Raw genomic sequence first — 23,433 nt, 5'->3', positions numbered from 1 at the left:
GACCTACAGACATGATCAGAAACTGGGAAACTCCCTTAACTTCCATAATCTATAAAGCTCACTTAATCAAGTCTTACAGGGAGTACATAATGTCAAATAATAGAGAAAGAAATGCACACAGAAAACTGTCCATCTACTGCCACCACAGCCTTTCACAACCTTTTAGTCCTAGGCCCTTCCGGATGACAGAGGTAGGTGAGTGCTTATCATACCACTCATACATGCCTTACAGACATTTTACTCCTTTGCATATTCTTATTTTGTGTTTTTCCTCCCTCTAATGTGCAATAAGCAAACACATGCATGCCCTATGCGTGCTCTTGGCAAATAAAGCCATGGCTGCTGCTCTTCATGATTTCCTAAAAGCATGGAACCTGTTCTAGGGGGCGTGGAGGAAGTGGACACACTCACCAGGTTGACTGGGCTGCTCACGTTGCTGTTCATGAGAGCCACGAGACCATTCACCAGGTCACTGGAACAGAAAGGAAAGCCAGGTCAGGCGCTGTCTGTTGTAGGGCGATGCCGAGCAGAGCAGACCCATGTCACCTCCCGAAAGAAAACCAAAATCCAAATGGAAAACTAATGACAAAAAAAAAAAAAAAAAAAAAAAAATCCTGCAAAAAAGCAGTGTTGAGAATGCTAAAGTACTTGTGGATAATGATATGATGTCTGGGATTCGCTTTCAGCGCATGGGGTATAGGATGGCTAAACAGGAATGGAAGCGATCGATGGGCTTAATTAAGTGCTCTACTATTGTCTATTTCTGAAACCCTTTAATGACTGAAAAATCAAAAATAGACAAACACCCCCAAAAGATGGTGTTATTACAGTTTCTGATGGAAAGTGTCCATGTTTAAATGTGAGCCCACATAGCTGGTTCATATGAAAAAGCAATGATTAAAAAAAACACTAAGACCCACTGAAATGAAAGCTCTCCAGTATGTCACTCTCATACTGGCAAATCACAGATAAAGCCAAACGACACAGCATTGAAATAGACCGGACCACTGCTCCCTACCCCCTCAGATTTCAATCCCCTCCCCATCCATGGTCCCCCCCCGCCCAAGACTCTTCGCATGAACGGTCAGGACGATCTGGATGTTTCAGATGGATCGTAACCGACTGGGCCATGAAGGTGAAGAGAAGTAAGCAAACTTTAGCTTACCAAGGTTTGGTTCTTATTTTCAGAGGCTTTAAAGTGTGGCTCTGTTAAAAAAAAGTTACTTCGTAAAAATGACACCTCACTGCTGCACACGAGCACTTTCCTATGTCTACGTTCATCAGGTATACTTCTCAGAAGACTGTTAAAGCTGTTGTGGTGATCCAAATGCAGTCTGTGGTGAAACCTTCCCCTCCGCTTCCTCCTCCTCCATCATTACCAGCAAGGAACAGGTTGCTATGGTTAACTTCAAAACAAAACCTGTTTTTGCTTTCTTTTTCATCAGAAAAAAAAAAAAAAATGGCGGGGGGCAGGTATTTAGCTAAGTATTTTCTGAATTTTTGTTTTCAATGATTAGGTATCTTATGTGAACATGCCTAAGTCCGTTCCATTCTCATAGGTCAAGCATAAATGCAAATAACTGCTGACTTTGGATGACTTTCTAGAAACTGGCAAAAAGTCACTTCATCACGATGGCAGTAATTATTATTATATTACATCATAACACATCTCTCATGGCATAGGTCTCTGCATATTCATAAGAAGACGTTAAAAGCTGCCATTCACGAGCATCCACAATCAATTTTAATACTGAAACGGGGTGGAGGTCCACGTTAAGCTGGAAGACAACGGACTCATGCAATCATCCTCATGGTGCGGAGGGGTGCATCTTTTGTATAATAATCTGGCAACTTTTAAGGTCAAAATTGCATAGATCACACCCATTTATCCTGAAACTCTTTAAAAGTGTCATTTTGACAAAGTGACTTTTTTTTTTTTTTTTTTAAAGACAGCACGCCTTTGTTATGTGGATGAGGCTGTAACCGGACCAGGAAAACATCAGTCATGCCAAGGTGTGAATGTGTATGGTATGATCATCTGGACCTCAGAAACCATGAAATGCTACTTCAAGGCAATTGTGGATTTTGGAAACAGTTAATTTAGTACAGTAACTATAGATTCAGACATGGAGCATTTTTAACTACAAAAAATTATTTCTCAAAAATAGCTTATCAGAACTAGCAAAACTGTAACTCTTCTATCTCAGCTGAGTCTTGAATGCCAAAAACGGGAAATCGGGACAGTTGTTTGCCCTACTTTGGTTCAGTCGTGGAAGTGCATCAGGGCAGGTCACACACTGTGGGCATGTACACTCCTGAGCTGGGATGGTATGTGGCATGTGCATTGCTGAATTCTTAACATATTTTAATTACCAGCAGAAAAAGTCTGAGACTCTTTTAAGTGAATTTGTATGTGTTGCCTTTGAAGTAATGAGCAGTTAAGAAGAATGAGCTCTGACTGCTTTGCCCTTTACTGCTGTCTCCCTGACAGTTCATGCTCTCTCAGCTGGAGAAGTTTGGCGGCCAGTGGCGAGGGGTTCCAGGTCATGCCACATAACTGATGACATACGACTCTCTCCTGATGTGCACAACTGGGAAGTGGGTGGAGGCGAGTGGGATGGAAGGTCAGTTATTATGAAAAGACACTGCTCAATACACAAAGGTCCAATTAAGATGGTCCGGATATAGAAAAGTGGCATGATGCATTTTCTCTGCATGCATTTTCTCACATGGCTCCTGGGATAAGTGTTTTGAAATGAAAACAGTCCTGTAGGCATCTTGCTATTTCCTGGTTAAATCTCATCTCAGGTTATTTGGGCGAAAGTGTGCCAGTTATATTTTACTCCTAAGGTTTTTGTGCCCTGCTTGGCAAGACACTCATGGCTGGGGAGAAAAAGCATGGACCGTGATGTGTATTTATTTGTAGCTTTCTTTTAGACTAAATGTGAAAACTGACTGATAGTTTCAGGGGAAAAAAAAAACATCTACAATGGTTTTTAATTTTTATTAATTTTTATTATTACTTTTTTAATGAGCAGTTCTATTTCCCAAAGAGACTTCTACTCAGGATTCTCAAATAATCACACAAAAGTCTATGTGGCTGCTCTCGGTGAGGTGGCCCAGACCTGTACCCTCACTGCCACCCTGCCACCACTTCACTGCTTAGAGCACCCCCAGATGGCCTCAGGACACAACAGGAACAGCATTTTCCAGCTGATAGGCATTCCAGGGTATTTGCATCGCAAAGTGAAAATATATGGTACCAAAATACAGAACTGGATTTTACGATGATTCAGGATATCAGAAACTTAAACAGAATTTATAATAAATGTGTCATGTGTAGAAATATTTTGGTCTATGCAAATGTTTATAGGGTAACTCTTCTCTCAGAACCCAAACTGCATTTTAAAATGTCACCACCCAAACTGACCAATGAGAATACCAGCCTTACACGAATTAACAAGAAAATGGTAATAATTACCACGTGCGACTACTTGACAAGGTTCTCGAATATATTTTCATCCGCATTCAGTTCCAATATAAAATTTGACAACATGAGAACAGACTATCTTCTCTTTCCCTTAATGAGGACAATTTCAACCTCCCCAGAAAGCCACGATTAAAATGGGTCTGATTTCAGCATCTGTAGGGTTTGCTGGATGATTAAGGCCAGCTCTCCAATTGGTATGATCTGAAATCAAGTTGCCCTCAGGAACTGGGTGAGTTTCCTTATGAAACACTAGGTGGCAGTAAAAGATTAGCACATGAGTCATAAATATCAGCCTTATATGTAAAATTTTAACTTTTTTTTTAAAGATTCTTTAAGTAATGCCTACACCCAACATGGGGCTCAAACTCACAACCCTGAGATCAAGAGTTGCATGCTCCACGTATTGGGCCACGCAGGCACCTGTAAAATTTTACCTTTTAAATGGAGAAGCTCAAGGGCTTTCCCATCTGAAAATTAAAATCCTTTTATCCAAGCCATGTTAGAGATGTGAAAATAATGAACATACAAAACAGACACAGGCTGTTTAGTCTGCACCACTTCTGCTGGAAGCAGCACTAAGGCTGCATTGTGGGCAGCAGGCCCAGCTGCCTTACCTGACATACTGGAATGCCCTTGTCTGCGACCCGGACCCATACACCTAGGAGGAAAGCAACAGTTAGGCCTCCTGAGAAAACCACACTATCATGGGAAAACAGGGTTCCTTAAGCCTCCAGCGGCACAGTCTGACCCTAGATCTAGCACGGAAGAGGCAGTGAGACCACAACTCACTCTGTACTTCAAGTTATGTCCCAACGGTGAGAAAGTGCATGCATGCATGTATCAAGTCTGTCCTCTAAAGTCAGTAGTGGGAGGAGTCAGCTATTACTGTCTTGTGACGAGTCAGGGATTATGTGAGGCTCCCAGGTCTCTGAGTCCAGCAGGGTGATTGATGGACACATGCACAGGCAGGAGAGGTAGGTAGTGCCTGAGGCCTGCACCCTGGAACATTGTGCACATGCACAGGCAAGAGCGGTAGGTAGTGCCTGGGGGCCGCACACTGGAACAGCTGGGTGTTCAGTCAGACTAGTCCTCTCTGGGAAGGAGGAGGTGAGCCTCCTGATACTTTTACAGCCAGCTCCCCGGGTGATTCTAACATGCAGCCAAGTTTGGGAACAAACCAGGAAACTCCAGATAGGAGACAGAGGCAGAGGAAGGGAGGAAGGGGGAGGCCCTCGCACTCTTCTGTGCTCCCCATATGTTGCCGCGTCGCCAGGCCCCCACTCAGTTCCTCCCCTCCACCAGCTACAGACCCTCTTGTCCAAATGCTCCCTCTCCTTTTGATACTTCTCTGGCTCGTTCCTCCAGCCACAATGAACAGCTCTGCCCTTCACGCTCAGCCTTCCTCTCCTATCCCTCTAACCTCTGCCACTCAGCCCACTTTCCCAAGCTATGAACTCCCCAGACACGGCACGGCACCAGCTCCCCTGCGCCCCACCTCAGCTGCAGGCCACCAGGGCTCCACAAACATGTACGAACAATAACCTCGTAGGTCCTGCAGTTTAGACACTTAGTGAGAATGGAGAGACGCAGGCTCTTTGAGGCAGTCCCTTACCCTACAGTCACAGAGAAGGAACCACGGGCTTCTGTCTGCTTGCTGGTGGGGAAAGAAAGAGGGTAGCTAGGAGGAGGGACTGACTCCTAGAAAAGCCTGATCTCCGCACCTAAAGGGAATCACACTGGTGTCTCCTGCCCTGATGCCAAAAAGGAGCGGAGGCCAACAGCCAACAGCCCACAGCCCACACTAGCTCCACACCAGCCTCATTGGCCTATGCTTTTTTCCCAGAGGGCTTCCCTGGGCTCAGGCCACCAGATCTGAGAAGCAGATGGGGAGGACAATGGAAGGGAAGAAAAGCAAGCCTCACAGGCACCCAGTGCCTTTTCCTTTTTTGAAAAGCAGGTTTAGAAGGCTGCTTTTGTTATCTTAATAAGTATTTGCATATACCAATATCAAAAGGGCACCAGATTTACCTACTTAGGCAGAAGCCCTTCCAGTGAGGAAAGGTTAGAGAACCGATTTACAGAGGTTTCTGTCCAAAGGACACAAGTACAACAGCCAAACTCAGTAAAGGAACGTTGAAGAAAGATGAATGGGCCTCTTAGAAGCAGGCATCTTGGCATCTCTGCCTGAACCCAATTTCCTGGTCTTGCGGACCCATCTGGTACATTTGGGCAATCAGAAAGGAAGCCATGGGCCCAGTAAATAGGAAGTAGGATGGCGAAGTCCATCTACGACTGCATCGCCGGCCTGTCATCCTGGAAATCCACCTGCACCTGAGGAGTCCCACAGGTGGGACACATCTGCATTATTTTTTATGCAACCTCATTACAGATGAGGTCGTGGAAGCCCTGAGCACTGCAGCAACGGGGATCCAGGACAGGAAAATCTACCCTGACTCTAGAAGTCTTTGTTTTACCCCAGTGCATCAATAAGTTCAGAATTGCCTGTAACTCCAGCTGTCAACTATGGGCCACAGTAAGCTGGCACTGAACCATTCTCCCACATTATAAAGTGAGTATGAGAGTGGGGCAACACCCATCAATCAGAGTCACAGCACCCAGAACACAGAGGTTTGTGTGTTGAGCTGTATGTACAGTTTGTTTGTTTGTTTCAGTTGCCTGCATGTACCTACCGTTCCTGGGTTGGCCTAGTCAATGCTGATGGTCCAGACACCACTGCCTACGTTCTTTGCACCCTCCCACCCACCCCGGTCAGGTCACTGCAACAGTGGGTCAGCCGGTCTGCTGTCTGCCGTGTGCCGGCAACATTCACAGGAAGCCCACAGCATGTGCAGAGCAGCAAGGGCCTTCACCAAGTCTGGCTCAAGGCCTGGTCTTCACTCCCATCAGCCCTCCAAGCTGTGACGTACCAGAGCCGACCCCACAGAAAAACATGCAGGGGCAGTCTTTTGTCCTACCCGATGTGACTCAGCACTGCTGGCTGGCTGAGCAACAGCCAGGGGTTGGTGAGATGGGCCTCCAGGGTTCTGGAGAATCACACCAAACACCTTCTCAACAAAAGGAACAAGAGAATCATGATGGCAATGTTCTGTGGTTTGAAAACGACTTAACCCAAAGGTTTAGAGCCTTGCACTGCGAAGTCCATAAAAGCTCCTGAAGGTTGAAATAAATGGCATCTGCTGAAGTGTTTCACTGCCGCCTCAATCAGAGTGCCCTCCTGGAGGGGGTGCTGTTGCCCAGAATGCCAGGTTATCTTTAGGCACCCCTGCTACCTGACTCATCCCCATAAGGCTGGAGGGGCCTAGAGCTGAGCTGCAGGCACCAGTCAAAGGGCATTCAGCTTGCTCCCTGAAAGGTTCAGTGACTAAAGCCTGCTCGGCACCACCCCCACGGCAGTCCCACCTGGTGCCCATGTGGGTGGCACCTGGGCCTCTGAGGAAAAGTCCTCCTCACAGGGCGGGGGTGGGGGGGGCTGCACCAGGCTGTGGCAGGAACATGTGGTTCTCGGGGAACCCCATGCACGACTGTCCTGGGTCCTGTCGATGATAGAGAGGAGATGTGCTCCAGTGCGTGCACACAGTTAAAATGCAACATAAGCAGTGCCCCTGGACCCTTCTCCCTGGTATCCTGGTAAAGTCCTGTTGGGTTTGAGTTTCTGTAGTGTGTCCTACTGTTCATTTCTATTCTGGTTTAAATCAGCCTCCCTATATATACTACATACATCTTCAGTCTTTACCATAATTGTTAACTCCTGTGTGTACTATTCATTCTACGCATGTGCAACGATGAATAAGTAAAGTAAAAAACATTATGTGTGAGAGAGAAGATGCAATTCCACCTCCCCCTGCAAATATGCCCACCCTGGCCTCAGGAGCACCTGCAACCCCCACACCCCCACTCCCTGCCAGATGATAAGGCACACCAGGTCAGAGACTGTATCTCACTTACAGGCCTGGCCAAAAGTAGATAAGCAACAAATGCCAAAACATGATTAACACAGGGCCTGGTGCTGATGGTGAACACCCTGCAAGGCTCCCATGGCTGCCTTGTTTTCCTCTAAGAGAAGACAGCCAGGTTTGTAGCAGCTCTGGTGGCATTTCCCAGAATGAGAGAGGTGCGAGGACACTCAGGTCTGGGGGACCAGGGCTGTGTGCAGGTCAAAGCAGCACAGTGATTCAGCAATCACCAACAGGGAGAGGCAAATGGGTGTGCAGACAGACAGGCAGCCAAGAGCACAAGGAGTACTATCAGGAAGCACTACAGCGGGGGGCCACACAGCCCACCACAGGGAAGCCCTGCAGGGGAGGGGGGGGAGCACATAGACCACCACAGGGGAGCCCTGCAGGGGAGAACAACAAAGGGGGGGGCAAGGGGAGCACCACAGTGGGGTATGAGGGACAGCACAGGGAGCCCTGCAGGGGAGCACAAAGAACATAGAGGGCATGAGGAGCACTGTGGGGCTGCATGGGGAGCACTCCCCATTTCCAATCCACTGCTGTGTCTCATGTGCCTCCATGAACAAAGGTCCAAAGTTAAAACCTCACTTCCCAATATCACACTGTAGATACAAAGGATAAATAAAATGCAGACTTTGGTCTTAGAAGCATGGTTTCTCCAAAATTTCCCCTTAGAAAAAAACAGCATGGCTTTTTAAAAAGATACATACCGGGGCCCAAACCCTAATTTTGCCACATCTGGAAAAATTCATCTCAATCAAGCTGTTCCCCGTCATCTGCAAACTGGAATCAATCACAGTAAGGGGACAAAACAGAATCAAACCCTAATACGAATATGCACATGCTCACAAGTGCAGATGTGCGAGGGCTTTGACTGACCTTCAGAGCAGACAATATGCTTACTCTACCTGAACCTTACCATCTATTTTCTAAACTTTCTAAATTGAAACACAGTATCTTCTGAGCTTCCATATGCTGACGCTAGAATTAGAAACAGCTTCTGCAGACTTGTAAAACTCAGCGAAGTCCTCCCCCAGTTACCCTGACAGACCTCTGACTCCAGATATGGGACAGGCCCAAAGAAGGAAATTTGCCCCAAGGTGAGATAACAAAGGGCTGTGGGGTGAAAGCAGCTGGAAGGCAAGTGGTAAGGCAGCTCAGAAAAGGGAAGGCCAGACACCGAGAGGTCACAAAAAGAGGTCCTCAGTATTGGAAAGAACTTGTTGGAAATGGAGTAGGAAAGGAAAGGATGGATGGGCCTCCTTACTCTGCTCGCTTGATAAATAAAATGTTCTCGAAGATGGGATGGAAGGAGAGCCATGAACCCCTCCAGAACCTCTCCACAGAGCCCTCTGACAAACACAAGAGATGTCGTCTCAATGGACAGCAAAGGATGAAGGGAAACAGAATCCTGCAGGATGAGGGGACCACACACTTCTGAAAGGCCTCCCTGAAGACTCCTGCCACTGGAAGTGCCTAGAAATGACAAACTGCTGCATGCTGGACTCACTGCCATCGGGCATGGCACCAGCCACCCTGCTCCCCGGCCCCAGAGTCCTGGCGGCCAAGCAACAGCACGTGAGTTATCACCTCTGCCCACAACAGGTGCTTCCTCGGGAGGGCCAGGGACTTCTGTCCCACCTGACACTTGGGCCAGAGCCGCTGCCTGGGAGGCAATCGTTCAAACTGTTTCTCAGAAGGCTTTTACCAGTTTGCTCTGCAAACAAAGCAGCATCTCAGGGGTGAGGAGAGTTAGGGCAGGGGCTAAAAAAGCTCCAGGAGTGTCCCTGAGGGCAGCTGGACTAAGGGGTCCCCATGCAGGTGCTCTTGGAATGCAAACAGCAGGCAGAAAGGGAGCGCGGATGTGAGGCAGTTTTGCCTGGCAGTAACACTACGATCACTACTTCCAGAACAAGGTACAGGGCACTTGAGCTCAGCCCAAAAGCAAACAGCCTTTGTAACCCCAATCCCTAGCTTGACCAGCATTTATCATGGGCTGCCTAGGCACCGGGCATCCTTCTGGCAGCTGGGGACACAGCCATGAATGGAACCGGCTCCTGATTTCAAAGAGCTTACACTCGAGGTGGAATTGGGGCCTGGAAAAATAATACTTCAGTCTGTTCAGTGAAAACAACAGGTACGGACAGGTAGAGGGGTGGCTGGGTGTCATCTCACGTAAAATGGTCCAGCGCTCCCCCAGTGAGAGGATGGCTGAAAAAGAAGATGCCCGGAAGGAATGTGCTCCTGGGACAGGTGGGAGCAAGGGACTGAGCTTGCAGAACAGCAGGGGCAAAGCTGGGGTACACGGCGAGGCCTGTGCATCACACTCTCAGATGAAAGCCCCTGAGCTGCTACTTTTCTTGAAAGGCTCTCCCGACAGGGAAAATGAGCGCTAGGAGGCCAGGGCAATAAACAGGGAGTGCAGGGCAGTGAGGACCAGGAACAATGGGAGGAGAGGTGGATGGGGCCCGATTCTGGATCTTCTTAGGGCAAGACCACCAGGCTGTAGCAGCAGAGCACTATGTGTCGACAGGGCTAGAAGAGCAGAGACGTGCGGCAGCCAGGAGGAGGAGGAATGAGAAGAGCAGGACAGAGGAGAGAGAGAGAGCACTAAGGATTCAGCAAAACCAAAGAGAAAACCAACTGAACTAATTCAGCAAACCCCTCTAGAGCAATTGAGGGCCACTCTTCCTCGAGGAGGTGACAGGGGGCAGTGGGGACACATGTGGAATGAGCTGCCTACCCTAACGCCCCAGGCACTGGTACTGCACCCTTGAACCACTGACCCTAGACCATTGAGCTCCAGAAGCCTCCCAGGTTGGGTGTGATCAGCAGAGGGCATGCTTCTGGACATCACTAAGGAAACCACTAAGACCACATTTCTCAGCAACCCTGCGGGGCATCGAGAATACACATGGCCCTGGTTATAGCCTGTGGGCCGGGACAACATCTGGAGAGATCTTTGCAGACAGGCCATGCAGGCAGACACACTCTGAGACTGCGCAGTGTGGACCAGGCTGCAGCCCACGCACTAGGCTATCTGTGTGCCTGGAGGTAACAACACCAGGGCTCCTTCATGCTTCTGGATTCGAGCCCCCACACTTCCCTCCTCCTTACTAAGAGCGGCAGGGGGTCCCCAAGGCAAAGGGGCAACCTTGGGAAAGTAATCCCCCGAGGCACGGCTCCTTGGTTGCTTGCCTGCAGATTGCCAGCTCCTTCTGCCACACCCTCACCCGCGACACCCCACCCCAAGGCCCGCACCTACCGTGAGTGGCTCGCCCTGCAGCGCCTGCAGGATGAAGTTGCTGACCACCCGGCCGTCATTCATGTGCATGCGTGGCCCAAAGGTGTTGAAGATCCTGGCCACCCGCACTTCAACGCCTTCCTAGAACAGGAGAAGAGGATGTGGGATGCATTTCGCTTTGTGTTTCCAGTGTCTGGCTTATAAAGCAAGTCTGAAAACATCCCAGCTTTTCGCTCCTGTGTGAAAGTGGCTTTCTGGTTGTGTCTCTATAATACATTGACTAACAAGTCTGAAGACTGCACAGAGTTATAACAAACTCCAATGTGTCCCCAGTTCCACTGCCATCAGGCCACTGGAATTGACCTTCTGGCAGAGAACCTCTGAGGTAGCAAATAGTACAAGGGGTAAAAATATTTACAGAATACTTTCTTCCCCAGTAAGTAAGTATATTTCCCAAATAGAGCCATGCTATGCCTATTCTTTTATAATCTTCTTCACATAGTATTTCACACAAGTTTATCGCTCAATAGTGATTTAAACGTCAATGAATGACAATGAATGATATGAAGGAAAACAAGCAAGTGCTTTATCCTGGAAAAGGCGGGACACACACGCATCCCTAAACAGGCACACTGCCCTACACCCCCAGTCTGTTCTGGAAGCAAACAGACTTGTTCTAGTGAAAAACCAAAGACAGCGCAGCGCCCCCTAGAGACTATTAGCTACAAGGCCTGGACAGACTAGTACCAACATTATTGAGAACAGCTATCCCTACATGGTGGGTTTACAGGTGTTCATTTTCTTGTTTTTTAAATCTTTCTGTTTGTTACAATAAGTGTGCATTACTTTTGTAACCGGGAAAGGTATATTTTCAAATACTTAATTAGGAAAGTGTGCTTACTACTTTTATTTATTTTTTAGATTTTTTATTTATCGGGATCCCTGGGTGGCGCAGCGGTTTGGCGCCTGCCTTTGGCCCAGGGCGCGATCCTGGAGACCCGGGATCGAATCCCACGTCGGGCTCCCTGCATGGAGCCTGCTTCTCCCTCTGCCTGTGTCGCTGCCCCCCCCCCTCTCTGTGTGTGTGTGTTTATCATGAATAAATAAAATCTTTAAAAAAAAAAGATTATTTATCCTGAGAGACACAGAGAAAGAGAGAGAGAGAAAGAGAGGGAGGGAGAGGGAGAGAGAGAGGGAGGCAGAGACACAGGCAGAGGGAGAAGCAGGCTCCATGCAGGGAGCCTGACGTGGGACTCGATCCCGGGTCTCCAGCATCAGACCCTAGGCTGAAGGTGGTGCTAAACCGCTGAGCCACCGGGGCTGCCCACCACGTGTGATTTTTAAACCCCAAGAGCCTTCTCAAATCTATCTCATGCAACTATTAATTTCACAGGCTGCTTCTTCATGAATCAAAAGTTAAAAGTTTTGGGGGCACCTGGGTGGCTCAGCGGTTGAGCGTCTGCCTTCAGCCCAGGGTGTGATCCCAGAGTCCCGGGACTGAACTGAGTCCCACATTGGGCTCCCTGCATGGAGCCTGCTTCTCCCTCTGCCTGTGTCTCTGCCTCTCTCTCTGTGTCTCTCATGAATAAATAAATAAAATCTTTTTTAAAAAAGTTAAATGTTTTTATCACACCCTGAATTAGCGGACTTTCACAGCGTCTGTATCCCTCACCTGTTTTGCCCATTAGACTTCAGACCATCTGCGGGCAGTTGTGTGCCGTCCACCTCCACTTAACCTCGCTCAGCCATACTATACCCGGAGGGGGCAGTGCTCACCTTACAGGGGCGCACTAAGGGAAGCCAATCCCCACACAACCCTTGGCACGGGCCTGGGAGCAAAAAGCACGGGTTGCTACTGTTGTCTCTACTTGTCCAGAAGGTTTTCTAATTCTACCACCTTAGGTCTGGCACAGGTTGGGATCCAAAGGACCCTCAACTAACGGGGCTGATTTAGCACCGATTTCTCCAGCAGTGTGATGAGTGGGAGGTAAGGAGGTACAGTGTCCCAGGGGCTCATGTGGCCTCTCTGTGCCAGAGCTCCCCGGGCTGGCCATCTCTGCCCATGTCTCTGGACCAGTTACTAGACAAACACGAGCAGTTTTTATGTGCACCGAGATTTGAAGCACATGAGAAGCATGGATCCATTCAGCACACAGCTCACTTCTAGAAACCAGAGGGCTATATTTTTGCTAGTTCCTCCCAGCAATGCATTATAGTGCCCACACCAGCTACTCAGAGTTTTAGGATTAAGGTACGAGCTATAATCCTAGGTCCAGAAATAAATCAACTCTTTTCTCCACTGAACTAACCAGAGACTATTTCCAAAATGGGGAGTAGAGAAGAAAGCAGCAGAGATGTTGACCTCAATAGAAAAGAACTCAAAAAGTATCAACTTGCATTTAATTAGTAAGATGAAGAAAGAATCAGAAGTGAATGAATGTGGAGTTATTCTAGAAAAAGGCTGGAAAAACCTCATCAAATTTACAAAAGTCAAACCCACACACCCAGCAGGGGGAAGCTCACTGGGCTATGCAAGGTTGCAACAAATCAAATGCTTTCATCCTCTGGACTTCTCTGTCCTTGAGAATAACCTTCCAGAACACAGCCTAATAGAAGCTGTGTTCTGCAGACAGGAACTGGCCAGCACCTACACAGGTCTGTTTGTTTTGATTTTCCATTTCAACTGTAACCTTTGGTGCTACAGGATAATACCTCTGACCAGGTAAACTTGCTGGGATAGCCACCATGCTTTTCTGGAAACTCCAGGTCTCAAACTCAAATGAAAGAAACATAAACCCAAGGGCTCATTCAACTTAAGACCTGCTCTCCTCTCACATGCTGGCATCTTCTGGAGTTTGTGTTCTGCTTCATCACGACACAATGACCACCTCCAACTCAGTCCATCAGCCCTCATCCCCTGGGATCCTGCCAAGACCCCAAGTGGGAGGGCGGACCTCAGCAGATACTGACACAGCTGTTTATGGTGCCAGTCCAGTTGAGTGTTCACACACACATGCTGGAGGAAAGTATAATTACTCTCCATCTCAGGCCTGTGTCTGATCCACAGCCTACTTCCCTGAATGCAAACCCAGAAGGTGCCCACCAGGCCATGATGCCTCTTCAGGAAGACTCTGCTCTGAAGGACCAATGAGCAAACACATGCACAAACTCTTAACTCACATTCAACGTTCCACCTGCCAGGGACAGGGTCCTGCCGACTACTGGTGCACCTGAGCTTCCACCATGGCACAAGGCAGGGTCTCTGCACATGCGTGCATGCACACACACAACAGTGATTCAGGCAAGGAACTGCCCAGTCACTAAGAATGGCTGGTTTCAGACAGCCCAGGTGGCTCAGCAGTTTAGCGCCGCCTTCGGCCCAGGGCGTGATCCTGGAGACCCGGGACTGAGTCCCATGTCGGGCTCCCTGCATGAGCCTGCTTCTCCCTCTGCCTGTGTCTGTGTCTCTGTCTCTGCGCCCCCTCTCTCTGTGTCTTTCACGAATAAATAAATAAAATCTTAAAAAACAAAACAAAAAAAGAATGGCTGGTTTCATAGTGCCCATAGTTTTGTCCCAGGTGGGGACCAAGAGTCATTCAATTATAATTCCAACTGTCAGGAAGTTCTTATCAAACATCAGGACGACTCCTCCAAGTTTGAGTTATAACAATATAAAACCAGTAGAAACTTTAGAGAAGGCAATGCTCAGGGCACCACGCAAGTGAGCATATATAAACATAAGCAGGGAAAGAGCACGTGGCTTGCTCTGATAACTGGGCTTTGCAAATAGTGGCCAGGCTACAATAAACATGGGTGAGCTGCCATCAGAATGTCTCCTTCCCTACCTCTACTGCCCGGGAGGGGTGAGTGGCTTGGTAGGCAGGCCTGTCTGATCAACCAGCAGTAACCCCAGAGACAGAGTGAAGGAACAAACCACTCTTCCCTCCTCAAATATCTCCAGAGGACAGAAAGGTTGCCAGGATTAAATGGGCTCTCCCCCAAAAGCTCTTTTTTTTAAATGCACTCATTCCTTGGTGAGTACTATCTCAAGCCACTGAACACAGGATCACAGTCACCGTCTTCACTGATGGCAGGCGCCAGAGGATGGAACACAGAAGCCCTGCGTAGGGAGGAGCAGCTGCTGACCAAGAGCTTTGCCTCTGCCACCCTCTCCATGCTACAGGCAGCCTGCCCTGAAGGGGGACCTAGGGCAAGGATGGGAGAAATAGCAAAGTGCTTCCTGGTACCACGGGCCTGACTCTATGAAGCCTCCATGATTTTTCCCATGCTTCTGGGAGAAGTGCTTGCACATCACAAAAGCAACAGGGTCATGAGATGCTAAACAGTGAACCCTGTAATTCCCCTGTGGCCTCTCCTAAATGCATCCTAATGGGGTCTGCCCCTATCTGGCGGGAGGATGGAGGCCATTACAGAACACAGAGCAATCCTGCTGAGCATGACTCTCCCAGGTGCTAAGAAGCTGCAATTCACTGTTGATGGTGGCAAAGGGACAAGGCCATACAAGGTCAGGGGATAGCAGTGATGTGTCTGCCTGCCAATCTCCCTCAATAGCCCTGCTTTGGCCTTAACTATCAGTCCAGAGTGTTCTCTGTGCAGCAGGTTAGGCCAATGCTCACAGTGAGGCCAGGAGGGGGCAAATACTACTCTGTTTCTAGATGTGGGAAGGGCTTGGTGAGCAAGCGGCAGAGCCAGGAGCCAAGGTTATGGTGGGCAAGTCCAGGCCCCAGGTCTTCACACCGAAGGGTGAACACTACCTTCAAACATCTGATTTGTTAGCTGCTTGTTGAATATCTATTTTTAAAAATATTTTCTTTATTTATCATGAGAGACACAGAGAGAGAGGCAGAGCCACAGGAAGAGTTGGAGAAGCAGGCTCCCTGTAGGGAGCCTGATGTGGAACTCAATCTCAGGACCCCGGAATCATAACCTGAGCCAAAGGCAGATGCTCACCCACTGAGCCACCCCGGTGCCCCGAGTATCAATTTATTATTATTTTTAAAAATATTTTATTTATTTATTCCTGAGAAACACAGACAGGAGAGAGGGAGAGAGAGAGGCAGAGACACAGACAGAGGGAGAAGCAGGCTCCATGCAGGGAACCTGGTGTGGGACTCGATCCTGGGTCTCGAGGATCACACCCTGGGCCGATGGCGGCGCTAAACCGCTGAGCCACCTGGGCTGCCCTCAATTTTTTTTTAAACTAAAATATACATCTGAACCCTCTAATTTCTTAAAAGTTTCTGATGCCAGAGAATAAAACCCTCAAGGCTAGTGGACTTGGCCACTGGATGATTTCTGAGCTGCCTTTCTGCTCTGCCAATCTACAGATTTACAAATGGTGGCTTGTTTTGCAGACCCAGCCCCAGCTGGTGGGCCACGGACTCCAGAGAGTCGTACCTGTGCAGGGCCGTGAGCTACAATGCACACCAAGCACCAACCACAGCATGCAGACAAGTCCCCACATTTAAAGTCCCCACATTTACAAAAGCATTGCATCCAAGTGCACAAAGAAAATACACTTTAATTCGTCTCTGACAAGTTCAAAGGACAGGTTTCTCCCAGTATTTGAGCATTCCTATGAAACCCTACAGAAGCCAGGATGACGTAAAACAAAGAAGCAATTACCATGAATCTTTTAGCTTTCTCAGACCCCCCAAAATAACTTCTCTTAGGCTCTTCTGATACCCAAGGACACACCTTGCTAACATGAACAGAATAAATCAAGAGTAAGCTCACATGCTCCCACACAGGTCAGAGCCCAAGCATCCAGTGTGATGCTGAGTGGGGCTCCTGGGGAAGGGGCTCAGGGTGAGTACCACCTCTGGGATGCAAAACAAACTTTGAACACTATTTTCATTTTTCCCATGTTTTTGTAAAGGTCAAAATCCTCCTTGGGTTCCATCTCATTCCACCTCCTGGAAGGAGACTCACAGGACTTGCATCTTCTCTTTCCCCGAAGGACGTGTTTTGAAATGTGAATGTGGGACAGATTTTTCTGGGAAATCAAGTTCTATTTCCAATACATTAGGGCATTTCCATATGTGAAAATGAACTCATTATTCTGAGAATCCTTTGGAAAAGAGAAAAATCTTCCTTTAGATCTTTAGAAAAGTTCTTTAGGAACAGATCTTTAACATCTTTAGAAAAAGATTATTCATACCTCTATTTACTTTGACTATATTCTCAATCCTTATTCATTGGATTTACTCAGAGTAAGACACAGCCGCCTACCATATGCAGTCTTCACAATGAAGTGACAATATATACTTAAGAAGGGATGGGTCATGTAAAAAAATAAGAGTTTGGGCAGCACAGTTTAGTGCCACCTTCAGCCCAGGGCTTGATCCTGGAGTCCCGGGATCAAGTCCCACGTTGGGCTCCCTGCATAGGGCCTGCTTCTCCCTCTGCCTGTGTCTCTGCCCCTCTCTCTCTCTCTCTCTGTTTCTCTCATGAATAAATAAAATCTTTTTTAAAAAAAGAGTTTAAATTATTAAAATTATGAATTAAAAATATGCCAAAGGATGATGGTTTCCCCTTCTTTCTGGTCATTCTTTTCTCATGTCTCCAGACAGCATAAATTGTATACCTAAAGTCTTGAATCTACCATGCTATCCTGAAAGTCTGAATATTTAGAACTATGAACGGACCATGTCACAACACAGCCCCTTACTGGCTAACCACACTGCTCTAAGGAGCAGCAGGCAATTCCAGAGCAAAGCTGCGTGGACTGCTGGCTCTGGTGTCCTCGCTGGGTGTGTGCTTCACCGGAGCACTGAGGCCCTTGGACTTGGAGCTGCCATCTTCTTTTGCTGAGCCAAGCTTCCTCACCTGCAATGCCCCCTGCAGGGCCATCAGCAGCCAGGCAGCCAGGTGTGGGTTCAAACTCCACTTACAGGCCAAGGAGCTAAACACAAGTTTTGCAGCCACTTTTCCATCTGTAAAATGGGCTACTCACCCCTACCTCAAAGGTGTTAGGAGAATGAAGTGTGATTAAACAAATCTGCCTTACAGGCTGAGCCCTAAGAGAGGCCAACTTACCCCAGGCACTCCTAGCCCACAAGGGCCACCCTCCGACTCCCCCAGACCAGGCCGTGCCCAGAGGGGCCACCCCCCGATGCCCCCAGACCAGGCCGTGCCCAGAGAGGCCACCCAACTTCCCCAGACCAGGCCATGCCCAGGTGGGCCACCCCGGACTTCCCCAGACCAGGCCGCTCCCTGAGGGGCCTCTTCCGACTCTCCCAGACCAGGCCACACCCGGAGGGGCCACCTCTGACTCCCGGCAGACCAGCCCACGCCCTCAGGGGCCACTCCTGACTCTCTCAGACCAAGCCACACCCAGAGGGGCCACTCCCAACTCCCCCAGACCAGGCCACCCCGGGATGCCCCCTGACCAGGCCGGATGCCCTCTGACCAGGCCACACCCAGAGGGGCCACCCCTGACTCCCACAGACCAGGCCACGCTCTGAAGGGCCACCCCCAACTCCCCCAGACCAGGCAGTACCCAGAGGGGCCAAAACCATATGGGCAGGAGGTGCTCTGACCCACTCTTTTCTCATCACTACTATAAAATTCTGAGTAAAAGATTTGTTTTAATGTCTTAAATGTTTGCATCTTTTACAATTTTCACATGGTGGTATCTATTTCACTTTGTTCTATCCTTATTTTTTCTCTGGATAGGATTATGGGTAACATTTCTTCCTTCCTGCTCATCTGTGTTCTCATAATTTCTGTTCCTGGCCACGCTTCCCACCAGGGCAGGAACACAAACACCTCTGAACTACAGGGTGCATCCATGTTTCTTTCTTCTCAGCATGGATCCTAAGGAGGGAGAGAGAACCCAAGGGGGTCTGGTCTTGGACTTGTGGCTCTCCTTGCAAGGGAGCAGAGTATTTGTAAGACAGATAGGAGAGGGACGGTGGGAAACCCATGCTGTGCCTTCCTCACAGGCCTCTTAGAACTCTGGCAAGGCCACAGTGACCTCTGTCCCATCCCACTGCCCTTGGCCACACTGTCCTCACATCAAGAGATATAATGTCCATTTGTCTGCTGTGCAGCCACCAGAACCAGATATGATCTTATCACCCACAGGGGCAGAGGCATAGTCACTTCCTGACCTAATGGCCAACCTGAAGGAGCAGGAGCAGTGCTACGGGAAGGTGGTTGCATCACACAGCTCACAAGTCCCAACTTGCAACGAGAGGCAGGTGCTATTTCAGGCAGCAGTGACCATAACACTCACCCAGGCAGACAAGAGTCCTTGGGCAAAAGTGTGCTAAATAATGTGATGAGCCTGGATGAATCTACTGACTACTGGGTGCTATTAGCCAAGACCCCAAGCTTCTCAAAAACACAGAGCTTTTCTTCCACAAGGTCTTCTCAAACCTAGTACCAAGAGAGAAAGTAATCCATACACTGTTCCCACACGTAGAACTTGGCTCTACCAAGTAGAGCCCTCAGTGTCCCAGGGAGAAGCACATTATTCACTTGACCACCAATGTGACTTTTCCATCCATGCAATAGTCATCTGTTAGGGGCTCCTGTGGGTGAAGCACATGCCGGACATTCCATAGTAGAGGTATCACTCAAATGAGTGACTGTCCTTCACAATGATGGCCCCTGCTATGCAGAGGTACCTTCTCATCAGGGCTCTTAGGGACACAGGTACAGACCAACTGTATACACAAAGGGCTTCTAATGGGAAGATGACTTTACAGTTTTCAGAGCAATGCTACCTATGCCACTAACCCCCCAAGACCTATGTGGGCAGAAATGTAAATGCTGACAGATCCAGATTTATCTAGATGTTATATTCCTGAGTTCATGAGCCTGATGACATGTACAGATGCAGCGCTAGTCTGTGTTTGAAATGAATACCCTGGCTAGTGTCTGGATGTGTATCACAGTTCCTGGCATATAGTCAGTGCTCAATAAATGCTGGCTATATTATTACTACAATTATCATGAGGTCACATCTTGAGAAAATAGGTATCTCCTATAGACTCACCAGACTCATTTACTACATAACACAAGAATGAAAATACAAGAAAACAGTCCAGAAACTCAATAGTCTTTATACTTATTATGCAGTAAAATGTAACATGTACCCGTTAAGCACTCACGTTCGTTTTCTCAAGTACCAACATACCCATCCAGAGGTTGTTCTTTGTATCTGGGAGACCATCTTAAATTGTGGGGTGAAGGCACTCTGGATTCAAGAACAATAAAGATGTCTTTTCTAGAATTGATTTATGTTTCTTAAGATAAACGGATAATGTAAGCCAATTGCCCAAAGTAGTTCAGAAAGCAATTAGTTTTTCCTCTGGCTGAGAAAGAAGAGAATAAATAAATACCTCTATCAGCACAGTATTCTATGAGTCTTTAATGTTAGTATTTCATTAAAAATATGAGGAAAAAAGCTCCTGACAACTCTCCACTGGAAAAAAAATAAGGTGTTCAGGGATACTCTGCTAGACACGTTGACAAACCTCTTCTGTCATGCAAAAGCACATGGCCATCTGAGCTCAACTGCAGGCGGGACCCTTGGCCTCAGAATGCTGCTCCCAGGAACAGACACTCAAGTCTCGAAGTCCTGGGAGCATGGGCCACACCATCTGACTCTAGTCTGCAACAATCTGCCTCCACGTACCACCCCTTACCAGAGGGTACATCTGTGAGGATGTCAGAAAACTGGTCCAAATTCAGGGACAGCAACCGAGGAAAGGATGGACTAGACTGGGCCCTTGCCTGGAGACAGACAGTGCTATGATGGATAGGTCACAGTCCAGGGCACAAGGAGGCAGAGCCGGGGTGGGAACACAGACCCTCCACCTCTCGGTCTCGTGGGCTCCTTCTGCCGTAGCACATGGGTGAACGGATCTGCCACATGATGTCGTCCAAGGGGGAAGCCCCCAGTGCAGCAATATTGAATAATTAAGAGATCAGGAAACAATAGTAAATAAATATAAGTAACAATTCCTAAAAAGGTTCAAATTACAGCAATCACAAATTCACTTTTATACCTATTAAATAACTCAAAGAAAACTAAAAAAGGTATTTTGGATTTGGAGGCTTCAGGAAAACAGAGGCCTTTACTAACTGCTAGCAGGCAATCAAGCAATGGAGAAATGTACCATTCATAGCCATGTGGTAGCACTTCACACTGAAGAATTTATCTCCAGAAAATCATTTTTTAAAAAGGACATACACAGGAAAAGCTGCTGATAATACTATGAAGTTACAGTAGTGAGAAAACTAAGCTTCCCCAGTGGCCACTGTCAGGCAAACTTCATTATGGTGTTTCATTCCTGTATGGTGCTCTGCATTTGATGGAACAGGTGTTCTGAATGTCTACACCACAACCCCCAGAACATGGTTTGATACCTGCTTCATGTAGGCATAGCACATGGTCTCGGCAACACGCTTCCCTTCATCGTAGCAGGCTCGCGGTCCTATGGGGTTCACGTGGCCCCAGTAATCCTCACTCTGAGGGTGGACTTCAGGATCTAGGAGTATGGGAAAGTAAGACCGTGTGTTCATTCAGTCATTCGCATTCTGAATAATGAGTATTTATGACGTCCAAGGCTGCTCTAGAAAAACCAAGGTAAACATTTACAAATGGGGAGATACCTATCAACGTGGCACAGGCCATTTTCCAAGTTTCAGAAGGATGCACTGCTCTCATCTCTCATATTAAGTAAGGACAGTACTTTACAGGGATAAAAAATAAAAGACCAAGGTATCTCAACTACAAGTGTCCCTTCTCTTCCATAAATTGTTCTTAACACTTATTATACAGACTATAGTTAAATGTAGTCTATGTGAAGGGATATATGGCTCCACTTCATATTTACAAAATACATAATTATAGTAAAGCATGTACTTACTGAAATGATTTTAAGAGCATCTCTGTGCAACAGGAGGATTTTCCCATGTGCCAACAAGACGAGAACAAACTTGAGAACCTCAGTGAGACTATTACTTCCCCCTTCTGAGTAGGGTGGAAGGATGGAGTGTCAGGCAAATGACTGCTTGTTCCTTTAGCACACATTTTACACTTCCCAATTCCTGTTTTTCTGATGTGTAAATCAATCACATTTTAAGATGTGCCAAGGGAACTGATTATTTAAAGAACTCTAGCAACAAATTATTTTTTAACACAAGTGTATTTTTGGAAAGTGAATTAATACCTAATGTATATGGTACATACAGTCATGGTATAGAATGTATAAATCTTTGCCAAGAAATCTGGACAATACACAGGAACTCTGTATTATAAATTCATTTCTTCCTTATCTTTTTTTTTTTTTTTTTTTTTTAAGATTTTATTTGTTTGAAAGAGAGAGAGAAAGACTGGGGTAAGGAGCAGAGAGAGAGAAGCAGGCTGCCCGAAGAGCAGGGATCCCAATGTGGGGCTTGATCCAGGACCCTAAGATCATGACCTGAGCTGAAGGCAGATGCTTAATCAACTAAGCCACTCAGGCACCCCTTTTTGCTTATCTTAAAGCCAAAATCTGACTTCAAGCTCATGGGAACAATAGGACCTTTGCAGGACAAACACATGAATGCACAGGCACCCAAGCTGGCTGGCCCCCTTCAGGAGGCCGGCACCCCTTCTACAACATGGCGAAATCAAGGCAAAGATCCAGACCTCTCTAGCCACTGCTGTGGTTTAAAATTCTCTTAAGAAGGGAGCACAGTTTTACTGCAGGATGAGAGAAGAGGTCTATGGCGAATACTCCCTGAGAGAAGAAAGCCAGTGACTTAATTTCACACAGATGTAACAGATGATTGATAGCAGACCTTTTTTGGGGATATGTGACAAGAGTTGGGCCACCTAGACTCCAAAGAGACCATCATAAATTTGGCAAATGCAAGAAAGAGAAGATCGGGCACACTTGTGTGTCTGCCTCTCGATGGGCACCCTGGGCTGAGGTGTCCAGATGACTGAGGTTCAAGACGAGGCTTTACAAAATCCTCACATGTTGTTGCTATAAAAGTTCTGGAGTTGAAACTAATTTCCAATTAATCTCCCTTTCTCAGCATGTTGGAGGCTAAGACATCAAACACCCACCCCATGAAGCGTCAGTTTACTGCACTGATCAAACACAGGAGCTGAACTGTCACATCTCAATGTTATTTAAGAACCCTAAGGGACACAAGCTGTCATCAGACATACAGATAATGAAGAAGGCGACAGGAAGATGATTGGACAGGGGTCCTTGTAAGAAGAAGGGGTCCAGTAAGAAGAGTACTTTTTTATATGGGACATTTAGAAAGAGCCCTTTGAAATGTATCAACACCCTCCTCTTGTGACACATGAAGCCAGCAGAGGAAGCCGAGGGGAATCTTCTCTCTAAAGGGAAATTTACTGATCCCTTGTAAGTCTTGCTACAGAAACAACAGGGAGGGGAAACTTAAGTCTACTCAATGCCTGCTCCAAAAGCATCATGGTAAATGGGTTGGGGGTGGATCCTTTTAACTGCCGAGATTCAAGGTGGATGGTGCTTTCTACCTTTTCACAGGGAGTACAAAGAACAGAACTGCAGTTAGTAGAATTTCCTTGTTTCTGTAATTATTTTTTTCACTTGGTTCCCTTATTTAAAAAAACAAACACACACCTCTTCCTATTTTGCCCCTTCACTTCCTCATTTTTCCATCCCAAATAGTAACGTGCAGTAGACAGATTACACCATGTCAGAGCCTCG

The 23,433-nt window shown here is 47.4% G+C and overlaps 1 protein-coding gene across 4 annotated transcripts in view; it reads right to left on the bottom strand.

Moving 5' to 3' along the window:
• UXS1 (UDP-glucuronate decarboxylase 1) overlaps nt 1–23,433 on the bottom strand; it is a 93,770-nt gene that overhangs the window by 7,232 nt on the left and 63,105 nt on the right. For all 4 annotated transcript variants that reach the window (XM_077914883.1, XM_077914884.1, XM_077914886.1 and 1 more), the window contains 4 exons: nt 21,110–21,231; nt 10,730–10,849; nt 4,105–4,148; nt 412–472 (listed from right to left, as the gene is read on the bottom strand). In XM_077914883.1, the coding sequence (XP_077771009.1) occupies nt 412–472; nt 4,105–4,148; nt 10,730–10,849; nt 21,110–21,231 (347 nt within the window). The remainder of the gene's footprint in view (nt 1–411; nt 473–4,104; nt 4,149–10,729; nt 10,850–21,109; nt 21,232–23,433) is intronic.

This window comes from Canis aureus, chromosome 11, assembly GCF_053574225.1.
Source record: "Canis aureus isolate CA01 chromosome 11, VMU_Caureus_v.1.0, whole genome shotgun sequence".
In the NCBI taxonomy this organism is placed as follows: Eukaryota; Metazoa; Chordata; class Mammalia; order Carnivora; family Canidae; genus Canis; species Canis aureus.
This window is presented reverse-complemented; position numbering and strand designations above follow the sequence as displayed.